The sequence below is a fragment of the Bufo bufo genome, chromosome 1 (assembly GCF_905171765.1).
Source record: "Bufo bufo chromosome 1, aBufBuf1.1, whole genome shotgun sequence".
NCBI lineage: Eukaryota > Metazoa > Chordata > Amphibia > Anura > Bufonidae > Bufo > Bufo bufo.
Genome location: NC_053389.1, coordinates 454,776,252 through 454,797,169, shown reverse-complemented (window position 1 = coordinate 454,797,169; position 20,918 = coordinate 454,776,252). Strand labels below are relative to the sequence as shown.

General features: G+C 44.0%; 1 protein-coding gene across 1 annotated transcript in view; it reads left to right on the top strand.

The window, feature by feature from the left end:
• The window catches only part of PPFIA2 (PTPRF interacting protein alpha 2), a 385,317-nt gene that overhangs the window by 167,525 nt on the left and 196,874 nt on the right, over positions 1-20,918 (top strand). Inside the window, exon 3 of the mRNA XM_040408503.1 lies at positions 19,941-20,042. Within this exon, the coding sequence (XP_040264437.1) occupies positions 19,941-20,042 (102 nt within the window). The remainder of the gene's footprint in view (positions 1-19,940; positions 20,043-20,918) is intronic.

The window sequence follows — 20,918 nt, the reverse complement described above, 5'->3', positions numbered from 1 at the left end:
CTATATTTTTCTTGGGTTCCTGACTCGAGATCATTTAAGATAGAAGTGTAACGGGGTGCCGAAGGCACACTCGGTCTCCTATCAGCCGCAGACCTTCCCAGGGCGGCTTTGCTAGCTGGGAGGTTCCCTGCTCCTAGGTCTGCCTTGAGCGCCGAGCTGATCACTCGGTGCTCGACTGGTCGGTCTGTCGGTCATGTGACGCTGGCCACGTCACATGACCCTCACTCCCCACTATAAATACAGGCAGCCTGCTGGCCACAGGTTGCCTGTTAATTTAGGTTCCTGGCAGTTGTTGGATACCTGTGTACTTACCTGATCCTGTTCCCTGACGATCCTTTGCCTGCTCCTCCTGTACTGTGCATCCCTCCTGGTATATTGACCTTGGCTTCCACCTGACTATTCTTTGCGGACTCCTTTGGTACTTCTCGACTCTCTTGGTATTTATAACCCCGGCTTCTCCTGACCTTCCTTTGCTTATCCCTCTGTACTGCGCTGTCCTCTTGGTTTTGACCCGGTCCGTTCAGGCAGGGCCAGGGGTGAGGGTGGAGCACAGTGGTCACTATCCTCCCCCCGTTGTGTGTGTGTACGTGACCGTTACAAGAAGTTTCCCCGGTCTCCCCGATTCAGTAATGTATTTTTGACCCTTAAAGAATAAGCTCTGTTGGGTCTTCTCCAGCAAGAAGTTGGAGTATGTGTCACGACCGCTACCCCAGCAGCAGTTGTGTCGCACCAGACGGAGGGGAAGGGGGACCCTTATCTACGGATGGGAATAGTATGGCCACCCCTGACTAACCCTAAGCTGGCACCTGTCTGCCCTGATACCCTAGACGGGGTGTGAACCCGTGCGGCGAGCAGGATGCCTGAACCCTCAGTCACCCTAACAAGCCTAGAGTGGGGAAAGGCCGATGGGAGCACTAGTCACCATCACTCATGTCTAGGAGAACAGCAGGGGAAGACAGCAACAAACAAACTATAGCAGAGATAGACTTATCCAGTCACGAGCAGAGAAGGCGATCCCAATCACGACAGTCCACGCCGAACAAGAGCTCCACAGCAACACCATCAAACGATCTCCTTCAAAGGTCAGAATAGAACTGGAAGTAAGGACTATATCTGGCAATGACTGCAAGTGAAACTGAAACTAATATAGTAGCTGGGAGTGGCAGACAGGACTCACCTGAGAAGGATTCCTACAAACTCCCAGTCAGGACAAAAAGGTTCACAAGGCAAAACCCGGATGACATACCCTGAACCATGGAGCAAACTCACAAGCTATCGCGAGTAGCAAGTCGTGCGACCTTCTCCTCCCAGACCTATCTGGATCAGTCACAGTCGTGACAGTACCCCCCTTTCTACGAGGGGCCCCCGGACCCTCAAGACCAGGCCTCTCCGGATGGGAGCTATGAAAAGCCCGAATGAGTCTGTCCGCTTTTATCTCTGAAGCTGGAACCCACATTCTCTCTTCGGAACCATAACCTCTCCAGTGCACCAGGTACTGAAGAGAGCGGCGAACATATCGTGAGTCAACAATCTTTTCTACCTGAAACTCAAGACTGCCATCAACAACCACCGGTGGAGGCGGTAGTGGCAATGGTTCAGGAGGTTCTACATATCTCTTAAGCAGAGATCTGTGGAAGACATTATGGATCCTTAGAGTCTGAGGTAGCTCCAGACGAAAAGCCACCGGGTTAATGATCTTAATTACCCTATAAGGACCTAATTTCCATGAGGGAACCTTCAATTTGATATTTCTGGTAGACAACCACACCAAGTCATTCACTCCAAGGTCCGGACCTTCAGAGCGCCTCCTATCAGCCACACGTTTGTATCTACCACCCATTCTCTTCAAACTTTCTTGCACACTCTGCCACACTGAAGAAAGTGAAGACGCAAATCGTTCCTCCTCGGGAATCCCAGACGGCCCACCCTCACTAAACGTACAAAACTGAGGATGGAAACCATACGCACCAAAAAATGGTGACTTATCGGTGGATTCTTCACGACGATTATTAATGGCAAATTCGGCTAACGGTAAATAAGATGACCATTCCTCCTGATTTTCGGAAACAAAGCATCTCAAATATGTCTCTAGGTTTTGATTGGTACGTTCAGTCTGACCGTTGGACTGTTGATGGAAAGATGAAGAAAACGACAGATGAACCCCTAAACGAGAACAAAAAGCTTTCCAAAATTTAGAAACGAATTGGGTACCACGATCCGAAACAATATCGGAAGGGACCCCGTGAAGCTTCACGATGTGGTCAATAAAAACCTGAGCCAGTGTGTTAGCATTAGGCAATGCGGCAAGAGCAATAAAGTGCACCATTTTACTGAATCTGTCAACAACTACAAGAATAACAGTTTTCCCCGCTGATACTGGTAGATCCGTAATGAAATCCATTGATAGGTGCGTCCAAGGCCTGTTGGGGATGGCTAGAGGTAAAAGACGCCCTGCCGGACGAGTATGATCTACCTTAGAACGAGCACAGGTAGCACATGCAGACACAAAATTCAACACCTCCTGGCGCCACTTAGGCCACCAGAACCGACGAGACACTAATTCAGAGGTTGCCCTACTACCTGGGTGTCCTGCCAGTGTGGAGTTATGGTGTTCTTTTAGTATCTCCAGGCGTAAATTTTCTGGCACAAACAGTTTACCCGAGGGGCAGGAGGCCGGGGCGTCCCCCTGAGCTTCCAACACCCTCCCCGCTAAACCTGAGTGTAATGCAGAGACCACCACCCCCTTTTGAAAAATGGGCTCTGGTACCTCAACATCACCCCCTCCAGGAAAACTTCGAGACAATGCATCCGCCTTAGTATTTTTTGCCCCCGGGCGATAGGTTATTACAAAATTAAACCTAGTAATAAATAACGACCACCGAGCCTGTCTAGGGGTGAGACGTTTAGCAGACTCCAGATATAATACGTTTTTGTGATCAGTAATCACCGTGACGAGATGAACCGCCCCCTCCAAAAAATGACGCCACTCCTCAAAAGCCAACTTAATAGCCAAAAGTTCCCTGTTGCCAATATCATAGTTCCTTTCTGCAGTAGACAATTTCTTCGAAAAGAAAGCACACGGACGCCATTCACCAGGGGACGGGCCCTGAGATAGTACCGCTCCCACCCCCACCTCTGATGCGTCAACCTCTACAATAAAAGGAAGCGAGACATCTGGCTGTACGAGAATAGGGGCCGAGGTGAATCTCTCCTTCAGAGATGCAAAGGCAGTTTTGGCTGCATGTGACCATTTGGAAAAATCGGATCCCTTTCGGGTCATGTCCGTCAGTGGTTTGACCACCAAGGAATAGTTCTTTATAAATTTTCTATAAAAATTGGCAAACCCCAGGAAGCGTTGCAATGCCTTCAGGTTCTCAGGCAGATCCCAGTCTATAATCGCCCGGACTTTCTCTGGATCCATGCGGAAACCTGAATCTGACAACACATACCCCAGAAATGGCAGTTCTTTTACGGCGAACACACATTTTTCTAACTTAGCAAACAATTTGTTGGCCCTTAATATCTGCAGCACTTGTCTCACATGGATCTTATGTGTATCCAGATCCGGGGTATAGACCAGGATGTCATCAAGATATATCACAACAAATCTCCCGATAAGGTGATTAAAAATATCGTTGACAAAATGTTGGAATACCGCAGGCGCATTAGTAAGACCAAATGGCATGACCAGATTTTCATAATGCCCTTCCGGAGTATTAAAAGCTGTCTTCCACTCATCCCCCTCTTTGATGCGAACCGGGTTATAGGCTCCTCTGAGATCCATTTTAGAGAACCATTTAGCACCAGCAACCTGATTAAAGAGGTCGGGAATGAGAGGAAGAGGATAGGGATCTCGGATAGTTATCCGGTTTAATTCCCGGAAATCCAGGCAAGGACGTAGGCCCCCATCTTTCTTTTTAACGAAAAAGAACCCTGCAGCCACAGGTGAAGAAGAGGGTCTGATGTGTCCCTTAGCCAAACTCTCCGAAATATAATCTTTCATAGCCTTCCTCTCCGGGCCGGAAAGATTGTATAACCGGGTTTTAGGTAGTTTTGCCCCAGGTAGTAGATTAATCGGGTAATCATATGGACGATGAGGTGGTAACCCCTGACAACCCTTCTCAGAGAACACATCGATAAAATCTGACAGAAAGGCAGGTAAAGATGTTACAGAGAGTGTAGAGCACCTACTACTCAAGCAGTTGTCCTTACAATGTTCACTCCACTCCACAATCTCCCCGGCCTGCCAATCCACCACTGGATTGTGAGTCAATAGCCAGGGAAGCCCCAATACCATAGGAGCCGGAAGACCGTCCAGGACATAACAAGAGATATGCTCTTTATGGAGGTCCCCTACCTGCAGATGGATATTATGAATGATCTGAGTTAGCTCTTTCTGAGTAAGAGGGGAGGAGTCGATGGCAAAAACAGGAATAGTTCTGCGTATCGGTTCTGGAGTAAAACCCAGAGCCTGAGCAAACCGTGAATCCACCAAGTTGACCCCCGCCCCACTGTCCAAAAAGACGGAACAGATCTCAGTCTTATTGCCCGCCTCAACGGTAGCGGACAACAAAAACTGAGACATGCGTATGGAGGAAACGAATACGCCCAGACTGTTATCCTCCGCACAATCTGGGGACTCTAGTTTTCCGGCGGCTCCTTTGTTTGTGGTCTCTTGGGTTCTGAGGGACAAACCTTTACAAAATGACCCCTCCCCCCACAACGAAAACAAACCTCTGACCTACGGCGGAACTTATGAGGATTCACCCGTCTAGTGGCGCCCCCTATTTGCATTGGTTCGACTGGATCATAACAAACCGATCCCTGCCCTATAGAGGCCTCCGTAAAATTTAATAGTCTCTCCCTGAGTCGTCTGTCGATTCTTATGGACAGAGACATAGCAGCCTCCAGAGACCCAGGGACCTCGTATACCGCCAGCGCGTCTTTTAATTTTTCAGACAACCCTTGGCAGAACTGACTCCTAAGGGCCGAGTCGTTCCATAACGTATCAGTAGCCCACCTACGGAATTCGGAACAATATAGTTCAGCAGACCGGTTCTCTTGCCGAAGTCTACGTAGCTTAGACTCAGCCAGTGAGACCCTGTCCGGGTCATCATATACGAGACCCAGGGCTTCAAAAAACTCCTCCACTGATCGTAAGGCCAGAGAGTCTGATGGTAGGGAGAAAGCCCAAGCCTGCAGATCTCCTTGCAGGAGAGAAATTACAATGCCCACCCGTTGTTCCTCACCTCCGGAGGATCTAGGGCGTAACCTGAAGAACAATTTGCAAGCTTCTCTGAAGGTTACAAATTGGTCTCTCCCTCCTGAGAACCTATCAGGTAAAGCCACTTTTGGCTCAGGAGTACCTTGGTTTCCCGTAGCAACGGTGGAACCCAAGGATGGCTGCTACTGCTGCAGCACTGTAGCTTTTAATCCTGCCACTTCAAGGGATAATCCCTGTAATTGTTTCTCCAAAACCGTAACCGGATCCATAGTGGAACAGAAAAATACGAAGCAAAACAGCAAGCAAAAAAAAAAAAAAAAAAGAAATGTCACTTTTTTTTTTAAAAGGCCAGATATACTGTCACGACCGCTACCCCAGCAGCAGTCGTGTCGCACCAGACGGAGGGGAAGGGGGACCCTTATCTATGGATGGGAATAGTATGGCCCCCCCTGACTAACCCTAAGCTGGCACCTGTCTGCCCTGATACTCTAGACGGGGTGTGAACCCGTGCGGCGAGCAGGATGCCTAAACCCTCAGTCATCCTAACAAGCCTAGAGTGGGGAAAGGCCGATGAGAGCACTAGTCACCATCACTCATGTCTAGGAGAACAGCAGGGGAAGACAGCAACAAACAAACTATAGCAGAGATAGACTTATCCAGTCACGAGCAGAGAAGGCGATCCCAATCACGACAGTCCACGCCGGACAAGAGCTCCACAGCAACACCATCAAACGATCTCCTTCAAAGGTCAGAATAGAACTGGAAGTAAGGACTATATCTGGCAATGACTGCAAGTGAAACTGAAACTAATATAGTAGCTGGGAGTGGCAGACAGGACTCACCTGAGAAGGATGCCTACAAACTCCCAGTCAGGACAAAAAGGTTCACAAGGCAAAACCCGGATGACATACCCTGAACCATGGAGCAAACTCACAAGCTATCGCGAGTAGCAAGTCGCTGCGACCTTCTCCTCCCAGACCTGTCTGGATCAGTCACAGTCGTGACAGTATGCTTGTTTTGTTTTCTGCATAGTTTCCCTGTTTTCCTCTGTCCTATTTATATAGAAGGATTGTGTAGCAAAGGAAGCTTGTTCTTTTAAGTTTTCCTCCTTTTCCCCGTAATCTTTTCTCAGGTTGGCAATATTACTAACCATTATTCCCCTCATGTAGGCCTTAAAAGTGTCCCATAGTACTTGGGTTTTTGCTGAAGTATAATTAGCCTCCCAAAATTGGTTAATTTCCTTTTGTATTATTTCATGATTCTTTATTACTGATAACCAATAGGGGTTAAGTCTAAATGGAGACCTCCCTATTTATTTATCCTTGGTCAGGCAGAGTTCAAGGAGTAGGGGTAGACGGTCCGAGAGTGACCTAGTCTCATACTTCATTCGTTTGACATATCACACATATTTTCTTATTAATCAGAGCATGGTCTATTCTGGACATAGATCTACCTAATTTACTAATGCATGAGAAAACCCTTCTCCGCTGTCCCAGACCTCCCCAAACATCCTCGAACCCGGCCTCCAAGCAGAAGCGTGCCAAGGGGGACCCCTGAACAGAGGCGTCTCCCTTGACACTCATAGAGACCATGTCGTCCGCGGGATTGATAACGCAGTTGAAGTCTCCCATAATCAATGTAGGACATTCTGGCCATTTATCCATAAATTTTAGCTGAGAATTAAGTACTGAAAAAGAAAATGGAGGTGGAATATAGACAAAGGCCAGAATACACATCTTCCCCGCCAGCTTACAATATAGGAAGACAAATCTCCCCTGGTGGTCAACAGAGGCTGCCTCGCACATAAAATCAATCGTTCTGTGAATAAAAACAGTCACTCCCCTAGAGTGACTAGAGAAAGTAGAGTGGTACGTGTGCGCAGCCCAACCCCTGGTGACGACCCTGGAGGTCTCCCCAGTAAGATGTGTTTCTATCACACATACAATAGCTAGGAGATGTAAACGCATCAAGTCAAAAACCGCTTGTCTCTTTCTTCTATCCCCCAGGCCCCTGACATTCCAGGTAAGAATTCTGATTGCCATTAAATTAAAAATAGTAAAAAAAAAGAAAAAAAAGAAACAACAACTCTTCCCCACACTAGACACATCACAGCCCCCATACATGTTACATAGGACTGCAGGTAACATCTGCTGTATTGCCTGTGCGCAGAAAGTTATCGGTGATGTTACATAGGACTGCAGGTGACATCTACTACATTATTTGTAAAGAGAATTATCAGTCTGTTATATGTGCTTTTACATGGGACTGCAGCCAGGTACATGATACTCCATTATCTGCACTATGTTCATGAAGCAACATGATAAATATTATATTTGTCAATCATGTAGCTTCATGAGCAGAGTGCAAATAATGCCATAAAATGGTCACTTGACGCAAAGGGAGCAGGTCATGTGACGCAAAACGAGCAGGTCACTGCTGCAGCCAGCACTTGGCTACAGTGATGTCAAATCAGAAGTTTATATCCAGGGACTCGAGCGGAGCGGGTAGCATGTAAGTATGCTTCCCTTTGCAGGTCTGCCCAGGAGGGGGGTTTGCCAACCCCCTTCCCTTTCATTTCAAACATGCACAACCCCGTCAAGGTACAGCAATTATTTGTATAGTAATATTTTATAGTTTTCTACACTAGTTTCCTAGTTGAAGAACATGTATAGAGATTTTAAGAGTGCAGTTGTGCTTGTCAAATTACATTAACTATGCAAAGGGTTTTTTACCTCTGGGCTTGTAAACTATGACCAAACATACAACATTTCTGGTACAAACAATGATTGTGGATGACAGAATTCCCCTGGTTCATGTACATCTGGAAGGCAATTGTAAGAGCACAGGCCATTAGCATCCCGTAACATTGCATAATGCAGTAGTACCAAGGGGAGGGCAAAATGCTTTCCCACATGTCAAAGTATGTTCTGTGAAACCAATACAGATCAACATGTGGATTAACTTGAAAACATGAATGTGATAACTATAATGTAAGTTTATGGTGGTATCTAATGTATAACTACAGCTCTTGTTCCCCTATTCACATTATATGAGATAATATATACATATACAATACATATATATATATATATATATATATATATATATATACAGTGCCTTGCAAAAGTATTCACCCCTCTTGACTTTTTTTGTGTTTTGTTACATTACAGCATTAAGTTCAATGTTTTGTTAATCTGAATTTTATGTGATGGATCAGAACACAATAGTCTAAGTTGGTGAAGTAAAATGAGAAAAATATATAAATAAAACTATTGTTTAGAAATAGAAAACAGAAAATTGGCATGTGCGTATGTATTCACCCCCTTTGTTAGGAAGCCCATAAAAAGCTCTGGTGCAATCAATTACCTTCAGAATTCACATAATTAGAGAAATGTTCTCCACCTGTGTGCAATCTAAGTGTCACATGATCTGTTATTACATATATATACCTTTTTTGAAAGGCCCCAGAGGCTGCAACACTTAAGCAAGAGGCATCACTAACCAAACACTGCCATGAAGACCAGGGAACTCTCCAAACAAGTTAGGGACAATGTTGTTGAGAAGTACAAGTCAGAGTTGGTTATAAAAAAATATCCAAATCTTTGATGATCCCCAGGAGCACCATCAAATCTATCATAACCAAATGGAAAGAACATGGCACAACAGCAAACCTGACGGCCGCCCACCAAAGCTCATGGACCCGGCAAGGAGTTCATTAATCAGAGTGACAGAACAGAGACCTAAGGTAACCCTGGAGGAGTTGCAGAGTTCCACAGCAGAGACTGGAGTATCTGTACATTATGACGACAATAAGCCGTACGCTTCATAGAGTTGGGCTTTATGGCAGAGTGGCCAGAAGAAAGTCATTACGTTCAGCTAAAAAGAAAAAGGCACGTTGTGAGTTTATGAAAAGGCATGTGGGAGACTCCCAAAATGTATGGAGGAAGGTGCTCTGGTCTGATGAGACTAAAATTTTACTTTTCGAGCATCAAAGAAAACGCTATGTCTAGCGCAAACCCAACACATCACATCACCCAAAGAACACTATACCCACAGTAAGACATGGTGGTGGCAGCATCATGTTGTGGGATGTTTTTCAGCAGCCGGGACTGGGAAACTGGTCAGAGTTGAGGGAAAGATGGATGGTGCTAAATACAGGGATATTCTTGAGCAAAACCTGACCACTCTGTGCGTGATTTGAGGGTAGGACAGGGGTTCACCTTCCAGCAGGACAATGACCCCAAACACACTGCTAAAGCAACACTTGAGTGGTTTAAGGGTAAACATGTAAATGTGTTGGAATGGCCTAGTCAAAGCCCAGATCTCAATCCAATAGAAAATCTGTGGTCAAACTTAAAGATTGCTGTTCACAAGCGCAAACCATCCAACTTGAAGGAGCTGGAGCAGTTTTGCAAGGAGGAATGGGCAAAAATCCCAGTGGTAAGATGTGGCAAGCTCATAGAGACTTATCCAAAGCGACTTGGAGCTGTGATTGCTGCAAAAGGTGGCTCTACAAAGTATTGACTTTAGGGGGGTGAATAGTTATGCACATTGACTTTTTCTGTTATTTTGTCCTATTTGTTGTTTGCTTTACAATAAAAAATAAAAAAATCTTCAAAGTTGTGGGCATGTTCTGTAAATTAAATGATGCGAATCCTCAAACAATCCATGTTAATTCCAGGTGGCAAGGCACTCTATATTATATTAAAAGGTGCTTATTTATATTTGTTTATAGGGTAGAGTACCAACATCAGAACAGTTGGAATCCAACTCCTGGCACCCCCACTGTTCGAAGAGGCCTTGGCTCTCCGATGAGCACTGTGGCTCCTTCCTCGGACAGTGACGTCACGTTTATCAGTCACATGGGCTACTGTATGTGCAGCTCAGGTCCATTCCAGTTAATAGACCTGGGCTGAAATACTAAGCACAGCCACTATGCAATGTACGTCACTGTGCTTGGTAAGCTGTAGCGCTCATTTGAGTGCTGCGACCCTTTCAAACAGCTTATTGGCTGGGATGCCAAAAAAAAAACCACAAATCTGATATTAGTCACATAGCCTGAGCACAGGTGATCAATATTTTACTACCAAAAAAAAACCTTTAATCAGTAATACAGTATATTCTAGGAATATAAGGGAATGTCAAAACTTTAGTATGGTCCAAAATATCTGGCCCAGCAACCACTAGTCCAACAAAACATCCAATGCAGTGCAATATCCTAATGAAGGAACTCCGTTTTTGAGTGTAATTTTTTAATAGTGCAAGAGATGTATTATCTTGTTCCTTTGAATGTGAACCATGCCCATGTAAATCGCATTTTGGGTTAATTACATATGGGAAAATGTACTTATAAAAATGAGCAAGAATTCTGTGCATATCTTTTATTTGGTTTCTTAGACACCTTTTCCACCTTGTTCAGCAATGGGAAGGGCCATGATTTTTGTGAATTGGGTCTATAACCTTAAGTTTCTATGTTGTGCTCCAATAATTGCACTACAATTCTGGAAAAACCTCTGGTGCAACGTAATGCAACTGTAAAGGGGGAATATTAGTCAACAATATTTATGCAAATATCAATAATTAATATTCATAAATGGGAGGAGCCGTCTAGTGATGACTCCGCCCATTTATGCCTTTATATAACAATATTACAATACTTTGCCTTTACCTTACGCTAATCACTAAACTAACTATCGCTAATAACCACACATTACACAGATAGTTATATATAAAACACAGTATTTATTATTACCAACAATACACTACGCACGCAATACACTAACAATACAGTACTATAAATACAGCACTAAACTACACTACACGGTTCCCAATTCCACCCAAAAACTAACTATACAATACACACACACATTTATATTAGCAGCCCACCCACCTGGTTCTACTTACTGTCCCTATTGGGTACGACAAGGGAATAAGGGTGAGGTACAGTGGGGGGGTGATCAGGGCTTCAGGGATCGTTGGTGGGACAGGGTAGGTAAGGGCTGACAATGGGGGAGTTCAGGGCTGTATAGACAGTGAGGAGGTGTATGCAGGCCACAGTCACAAATACCAAGGCTGCACAGCAATGCAAGGGTTAACCAGGGGGGGATATTCGTACAATTATGGCACTGCAGGAGTTAATACATACAGGCCAAGGAACACGGAGTGGTAACTATACAGGGGTGATCTACACACAGGGTATAATGATGCAAGTCTAATTATACGCTATATCTATATATATTTATAGATCAATGGTTATAAATATACATACATATAGACGCACACACCACAATACAAACCTCACTACACTAGACAATTTCCAATTCCACCCCACACTCTAGCTGTACAATACACATACATACATTCCTTAGCAGCACACCCAAAACACACACTCAGCTACTACTGGGGTATGCAGTCAGCAGTAAAGGGGTAAGATTACAGGGCAGCTACAGGGGTATGTTGGTGGCAGGGAAGGGGTGAATCAGGGCAGGTGTAATAGGGGTCTGGAGGGAAAGGGTTACTCAGCCATCCTCAGGGCCATGTGGCCTCTCTTCCTTCAGGGTGCAGCTCCCATGTGTCTCTCATTGCAGTCCAGGTATCCAAGAGACCCTTGTTCCTGGCTTCGGGCTCCTATATCAGCCTCAGAAACACCTCACCTCCCCCCTCCTCAGGGATGTGACATCATAGTGTCACTGTGACGTATGCCTGCCCTCAGAACAGCCAGTTGGCCCCCTGAGGCTAGCAGGACCACACGCCCAGCCATGTCACAAACACAAGGTGGGGGAGAGCATAGTAACTAGGCTGATAAACTCAACAAAAGGCCTCAGATCTATTGATCCCTTAGCCTTTGAAGTCACCAGCCACCTGGAGACATATCCACCCCACTGCAGGAACTGGCTAAACGCTGTCCCTATGGGGGGCATTTAATTATATATATATATATATATATATATATATATATATGTATATAGATACTTGGGGCGCATCTACATACACATACACTCATTATAAACCTGGGGCATACATGGGCAGTTGTAGGCCCATATATATATATATATATATATATATATATACCTGGGGGAGAGCCATGGCAGATACACATATATAGATGTATTCACTGCTTACACACATCCCATATATATATATATATATATATATATATATATATATACATGAGAGGGACAGGAAATATATACTAACTATAAGGGGACACAGATCATATAAGGGGTCACAGATCAACCAGGGACCACATATTTCCCACAGGGCCCAACATGAGCCCCTGTGGGCCACTAAGGGCAGATGTGCGCAGATGCATGGCACATCTGCGCAGACCATTAATGCATGCATATATATCATACATGCATGCACGTGTTTGCATGCATATATGTATATATATGCATGTGTCTCAACCCTTCCTCAACAGCAACTAATAGGTGATATCTAAAGATGCACCAAGTTTATCACCCAAAATCAGCCACTGAGATAAATTTGGCACATCTTTAGACTGTCTAATCTAAGGTATTCCAACCATCGTTCAACGAGGACAACAGCTGCCACTAACAATTCCCTAATTTTGAGCAGATCTTCTCCATCCTACAAAAGGAGTCTGCGACGAACTATAACCAGGGGATCTTGACAGTGATCTTGGGATATTATGAGTCAGAAATAGAAACCCCGGTCCGGGTCAGACAGATCTGGATGAGGGGCCTGATGGTGGCTAAAGCTATGCTGATCAAGCATTGGGGCTCTGTCTCCCCGCCCTCGATAAGTGAGTGGTGTTTATATCTCCAACAAATTAGAGTTTATGAGGAAATGGAAAAAAATAAATAAAAAAATGGAGGGTGGCACGCAAGACTACCTAGCTATACTTAATGTTGTTATTAGTCTATAGTTGATGGATTGGAGTGGACGGCAGCCAATAGGGGGGGGGAGGGAAAGGGGGAGGCTATAACTGTATTCATTATTATATTAGGCGTGATCCTATACTGATCTGTATAATCTAGCTATAATGATGTTTATAATTGTCATATTATGTACTCTGATTTGATTAACATCGGATCATGTATTAATTTGTGGCTTCTAAAATAAAAAAATGAATATTTATAAAAAATAAATAAAAAATTCCCTAATTAACGTTCCTGCTGGGCATGTGCTCTCAGTAGTTAGAGGGAGTTAGTCACTGCCTGACTCTTTTGGCAGTGGCTTACCTCCCCAAGAACTAGAGAATTGGGAATTTGAAGTCCAACTGCCAGATCCTTATCTCCCACACATTTTCCATCCGGGAGAGATGGGAGGCTGCCATAGACATTAGGTGGCTGGTCCCACATGTGGCCATCATGTCAGTTGGTCATGTGACACAAGGGGGGAAGGTCACAGCTGCGGCCAACGATTGGCCCAAGAGAGGCAGCCGAAGCCAGGAAGCAAAGAACATAGACCAGCATGCTTCCCTTCTCAGGTCTGCCCGGGAGGGGGAGTGGGGTTGGCCAGCCACTTTAATTTTACGTTGCCTCAATCTGTCTCATTGTCCCAGCAGGACAGGTCTGCCATCCAAATTCCTGAGTATACTAAGGCTGTGGCAATGTGGCATTAATATTTTTTTCATTTCAAGCAAGAAGTTGATATTTCTTGTGTAGATGTAATTGGGATACGTATAAACAGTTTTTAACCCTTTCGTGACATCCGCCATACATGTACGTTGGGAGTTTAAATATTGTACTGGCTCAGGAGATGAACCAGAGCCCTAGTTTGCTGGTCACTTCTGTGTTATACAGCAAACACTTGATATTTATGCTCTCAGATGCCGTGGTCGATTGCAACCATGGCATCTGTGATGTCATTTAGAGGGAATGGCTCCCTCTGAAAATACAGCCCACCCCACCCCCTCATGAGAATGAGATCTTGTGAAGGTTCCTAGGTCTACCAATGTAAAGTTCCAATTAAAGGGGTTTTCCTATTTCAGACAATGGGGGCATTTCTCTAGGATATGCCCCCATTGTCTGATAGGTGAGAGTCCCACCTCTGGGACCCGCACCTACTTCGAGAACGGACCCCTGAAGATTGTGGAGGGCACACTATGTGAAGGGCTTTCCATTCATTTCTATGGGGCCACCGAAAATAGGCTATTTCTGTCAGCCCCATAGAAATGAATGGGAGTGGTGACCGCGCAAGCGTGGTGCGCTCCCATTCAATCCTATGGGGAGAGCGCTTGGCGTTGGCCGGACCCCTGGACACCACCTTCCCCGCTCCGTTCTTAGTGTAGGTGCGGGTCCCACCTCTATCAGACAATCGAGGCATATCCTATCCATATGCCCCCATAGTCTGAGATGGGAATACCCCTTTAGGCTGTGCCTCATGGGGGAGACTTACCATTCAAAATGCTCCAGAATTTTGATGCAGTTGTGCAAAAAAAAAAAAAAAAAAAAAAAAAAAATGGTGTACAGGCATGGCAACACATTTTCTTAATAGTCTTAAACACTTTTCTATACTTTTTGCAACTTGTCCTACAAGTGGGTGTAGCTTATCAGTAGGAGTGTGGCGTAAAGGGAAATGAGGTGTGATGATTTTTATTTTTCAAAACTCTTTTTATTGAAATAAAAATGCAAAAAACATACGTGGCTCCAATGTAGAGGACAATAGACAATAATATTATTCGTAACAATTAAGCCTGCAATCAAAAATGAAAACATATGAGATAAAGAAAAAGTAAAGGGGGGGGAGCATAAATGAGAAAAATAATAAAATATGAAGAAAAGGAGATACAACCTCTCCTGGGCAACGCTTCATAGGATGTGTAAGTCGCGCAGAATTAGTATTCTGACCCACATAGAGAAAATCTGTGACTATTAAGGACAATATAAGAAGGCATGGTGCTAGTATATATAACTACTTAAGTGGATGTCGATCTCCAATATATTTTCCAGGCACTCCATACCTTCGAGAACTTTCCCTCCCAGCTAGCTCTTGGTCTGGTGCATTTTGAGATTAAAACTAAGGTGCTGATTTTTCAGTCTAAAGTCTAATCTTATTTATTATAAATGTGTGAGTCAGGTGTATAACTGCATATACTCAACTACTACTGTCTGCACTCCTGGTGCATTAGATAAGGGGAACATTATGGGGGAGATTTATCAAACTGGTGTAAAGTAGAACTGGCTTAGTTGCCCATAGCAACCAATCAGATTCCACCTTTTCTCAGCTCCTTTGGAAAATGAAAGGTGGATTCTGATTGGTTGCTATGGGCAACTAAGCCAGTTCTACTTTACACCAGTCTCTCCCTATATCTTCAGCAATATTCTGTACGTACAGGGGTATACTGAATTACAATTTGATGTCATTCTGTGGTTCACACAGAGAGATTGCTGGGAGACTGACTACTACTGTCTACACAGAAGAGAACGCTAAGGCCTGGTGGTCAGACTGGAGATCACATAACCAGCTTCCCGTAATGAAAAAGTTCAGAATGTATGGATGCAACAAATCAGGGGTAAAACCAATTATAATTCTAGAATATTGGTGATAAGTTAACATTATATGTAAATAAAAGGCCTTTAAAAATGTAAATCACCCTCTCACCCGATTTTGCAAGTACAAATAAACAAAAGTATTTATTCTGTAATGTGAACGTCGTAATGGGGAAAAAAAATCTAAATTCTCCAATCACCTCCCCTAAACAAGACTAAAAATTGATAAAAATCCATACATGCCCTGAAATGAATAATTATAACCTATATCCCATCGAAAAGAATCCTTTATTCAACTGCTTAAACTAAAACATGGCAGAACATGGCAAAGCAAAGAAAGAACATTTTTGTTCAAAGTTTTATATTTTTTGTGTATCAAAACCAGGGACGTTACTACCATAGCGGCATTCCATGCGACTGCTATGGGGCCCAGGGCAAGAGGGGGCCCAGTCTTAGCTGGGGTTATCTCCTCTTCTACTGGAGGTGAAAACTTGGTCAGGACTCTACCCTCTTAGGCTGGGTTCACACGGGCGTTGCGGGAAAATGTGCATGTTTGGTACCCAGATCGGAGTTCTGTAGATTGTATTATTTCCCCTTATAACATAGTTAAAAGGGAAAATAATAGCATTCTGAATACAGAATGCATAGTAAACTAGCGCTGGAGGGGTTAAAAAAAAATTACAAATTTTACTCACCTTAGTCCACTTGATCGCATAGCCCGGCATCTCCTTCTGTCTCCTTTGCTGAACAGGACCTGTGGTGAGCATTAATTACAGGTAAAGGACCTTTGGTGACGTCACTCCGGTCATCACATGATCCATCACCATGGTAAAAGATCATGTGATGGATCATGTGATGACCGGAGTGACGTCACCAAAGGTCATTTACCTGTAATTAATGCTCACCACAGGTCCTGTTCAGCAAAGGAGACAGAAGGAGATGGCGGCTTCGCGATCAAGTGGATTAAGGTGAGTTAAATTTTATTTTATTTTTTTTAACCCCTCCAGCGCTAGTTTACTATGCATCCTGTATTCAGAATGCTATTATTTTCCCTTATAACCATGTTATAAGGGAAAATAATAATGATTGGGTCTCCATCCTGATCGTCTCCTAGCAACCGTGCGTGAAAATCGCACCACATCCGCACTTGCTTGCGGATGCTTGCGATTTTCACGCAACCCCATTCACTTCTATGGGGCCTGCGTTGCGTGAAAAAAGAATATAGAGCATGCTGCGATTTTCACGCAACGCACAAGTGATGCGTGAAAATGACCGCTCATCTGAACAGCCCCATTGAAATGAATGGGTCGGTATTCAGTGCGGGTGCAATACGTTCACCTACCGCATTGCACCCGCGCGGAAATCTCGCCCGTGTGAACGCAGCCTAAAGGAACAACTTTTAGCAAATGAGGCAAAGGGAAAATGGCCCAAGGGTCATTGAAAAGGGTTTGTGGGGGGGGGGGGGGGGGTGCTGCTTTGATAGCTGCTTGCTATGGGGCCCTTACTTCTCTATGTACGCTACTGATAAAAACATAGCAAAAACTTTATAAATTTTGTATCTATGTAATCACACTAGCCTGCAAAATAAATGTAATGTACCATTTTTACCACACAGTGAATGCCGTAAAATTGATGCCTGTAAAACAATGTTGAAAATTATGTTCCCACTTTTAACTTAGTTATTAATAATGTTTTTCTGCTTCCCTGTGCACTGTGTGGAATATTAAATGATGCCCTTAGAAAGTACATCTTGTTCTGCAAAAAATAAGCCCTCATGTGTCTATATGAATGGAAAAGTAAAAAAAAAGTGAGTAGAATTAGAAAACGCAATGTCAGAAAATGGCTGCGGTGGGAAGGGGTTAAGCAGTTAAGGGTGTATTAGACTGCCAGATTTTCTGGCAGATGATTGCTAACGAGCGTTGCTATGAATGCTTGTTAGTGATCATCTGGCAGTCTATTACTGTCTCCAAATGCCAGCTCGTTCATTGGGCAATAGTGATTTTTAAAGGGATTCTGTCACCTGGATTTTGCCTATAGAGCTGCGGACATGTGCTGCTAGATCGCCGCTAGCACATCCGCAATATACATTCCCCATAGCTGTGAGTGCTTTTATTTAGGCAAGAAAACTATTTTATATATATGTAAATGAGGCAAGTAAGGCACCCAAGGGGCTGTTACTAACGTTTCTGGAGCCCAGCCACACCCACAGTGAAGGAGCCCAGCACCGCCTCGCATACTCCAAATCTCCTCATTGCTCCCCGAGGTTACCAAGTTAGAGCGCCGTAATCTCGCGCATGCGCGAGTACGCGGCATGTCAGTGCCGGTATAGTGTTCCTTCCCTGTGCTGGCATAAGCCTCAGGGAACGAACTGCGCATGCGCTAGCTGCGAGATTACGGCGCTCTAACTTTGTGACGTCAGGAAGCAAGGAGGAGATTCGGAGGATGCGGGGCGGTTCTGGGCTCCTTCACAGTGGGTGTCGCTGGGCTCCGGACACGATAGTAGCCTCATTTACATATATATAAAATCATTTTTTTGCCTAAATAAAAGCACTCACAGCTATGTAGAATGTATATTGCGGACGTGCTAGCGGCGATCTAGCAGCGCATGTCCGCAGCTCTATCGGCAAAATCCAGGTGACAGAATCCCTTTAAGCATGCTTAAAAATTACAATGGTGCTGGCGGAAGATCGCGCTGTCTAATAGCGATCTGCCGTCAGCACCATTGTGATTTTTAAGCATGCTTAACACCGCTGCCCTGCATGGGGACGAGCCATGACATAGTGATCACTCCTTCCCATACCACGGAGGACACGGCTGTATGTAATAGCAGCGGTGTCCTCCGCTAGATATCTGACGTTTGCTTGGAGGGGTCATTGGGGGGTGCTGTCGGTGTGTTGTTGATGTGTAGTGTACTACATTTTCAGCACTGAATTTGTTTAGTTTGTGAGCTGCCAGCCATGTACCACCTTTTAAACTATCTTACTTGCATAGGCAACTGTTTTCAATACATTGGACCAGCATTTCTTTGGTCAAGAACATTGAGTCTAGAGATTAGCAGAGTTTACAAAAATTCAATTCAGCTGTTTTGCTGAATTCCATAAAGAAATTGCAAATAAATTACTTCGTCATGAAGCGCATCCCTTTGTAAGTAGAGGGCGCAATGACAGGGAACAGCGATTGCACCGCCCCTTGTCATTGAACCCTTCAGATGCCGCATTCATCACTAATTGTGGCATCTGAGATTTAAAAAAATGAGGGCTTTCTGGGGTTAATCGGTTCAAAAACTTACCTTATCCATTAGAGCGTAAAGAGGCCTCCTCGGCCATCTTGATTGAAGATCCCACGCAAAATCTTGTGTGGTGCGTGATGACGTCATCATGCTGGCCGGCGTGGTGACATTATACGTCAACGCACAAGATTTCATGCAGGATCTTCAATCAAGATGGCCGCGGCCTCTTCGCGCTTAAATGGATGAGGTGAGTAATGGCGATCTGGAGTGCTCCTCTTGCAGCTCTGTACTGACCTGACATTGCTCAGCGTGATGTCACAGTACGCTTCTGTGTGCACTACGTCCTCAAGCTGAACGGTGTCAGGACACAGCGCACAGCACGGCACCTGTAGCAGAAGATCAGGGAATAGTGAGTAATAATCACTACACTCACTGTACAAAGTCAATGACAGTAAAAAACATACATACTCTACACATTAAAATAAAGTTGTAAGTGTGCCCCCCTTGAGAATCCGAACATTCCTGATCATTTAAAAAATCCCTGCAGGACATTTTTTTAAGTCCCAAAAAGACGACGTCTGGGGAAAAGAGGAGATATAGTCACCCTACATAAAACCATCATTTGCTGGCACAACATAACACTATCTAAATGGATCTGTATGGGGATGTACCATTGTAGTAGTAATCATCCATTCCCATACAGAGGAGATGACAGCTGCCTGTAAATGCAACTCTCACCTCCACTCATGATCGGACATTTATTGGGAACTTTCGGTTTGTTTCTAATGATTTTCCTATGCATTGGCCCATGTAATGGGGACTTGAGGAATGTGACTTTTTTGGTTGTTTTATGGCATGCAAAGAATGTAAATCATTTTTTTTCCTGAGGAAATTAGTTCTACCATATTCTAAGAAATGTGAATCTATCTCCACTCTGTACAGTCATTCAGATACTGTATATTTATTGTTTTGCAGTCTTTAGGATTCAGGAATGGCGAAAGTCTGATACCTTTCTCTCATCTTTCCACAGGAGTTTGCTGCACTTACGAAAGAATTGAATGCTTGCAGGGAGCAGCTTTTAGAAAAGGAGGAAGAGATCTCGGAACTCAAAGCAGAAAGGAACAACACAAGAGTAAGTACTCTGCCCATTCTTAAAAGTCTGCCAGTTTGCCCTTGTTTCTTCATGATGTGTTCGGAGATATGACTAATACTTCACTTAACATTGCATGAGACTGAAGTGGTTTTCCAGCAGAAAGTAGTTTGCAGCAGGGTCAGTGTGACTTAGAAACATAAGCAAAGCTGTGCTCACCTCCACCGATCCCCAGGTGTTGCCACCTCCACTGCTTTCTACTTCCAGTTTTACTAACGACATGCAGGAAATGTCCATTGGCTGAGTTGGGTCATCATTGTAGGACTTGCGCAGTGTCAGAGTGGCAGTGGTGGGCATTAGTGGAGGTAACACTACTTTCATCTTTTTAAAGGCTATGTACACCTTTGGAGGAATTTCTTAGCTCAAAATCATATTTTCAATTGGCCTTCATTCAAAATATTGAGCCATTCTGTCACAAAGGGGTAAATGTTTTTCTAACTGTGTGATTGGTACTTTCACTGTCAATTTGTCGGTCATCTAATAAGCCCTATCTATAAACTACTGAGAGGTCATAAACACTTATTTAAGCCACATTCTTATCAGTGTTTAAAATGTGAGAGAGCAGAGATAAGGAGTCTGTCAGCTGCCCAGATGATAGGCAGCTAGTATAACATATCAGCTCTGTACACAAAAAAGGATTCCATATTTAAAAAAAAAAAACAATTGAAAAAAAGATTTTAGCTCAAAATAAGTACAATGCAATAATAATAAAAATTGCCCACAAGTGTGTACATAGCCTTTAAACCCAGCTGCAAACTATTTTTAATTCGTTTACAAAAACTCTTTAAAGAGGCTGTTCACTATTAAGTATTGCATTTATCAGTTAGATCATGCAAAACATTTGTACTTGGAATAATT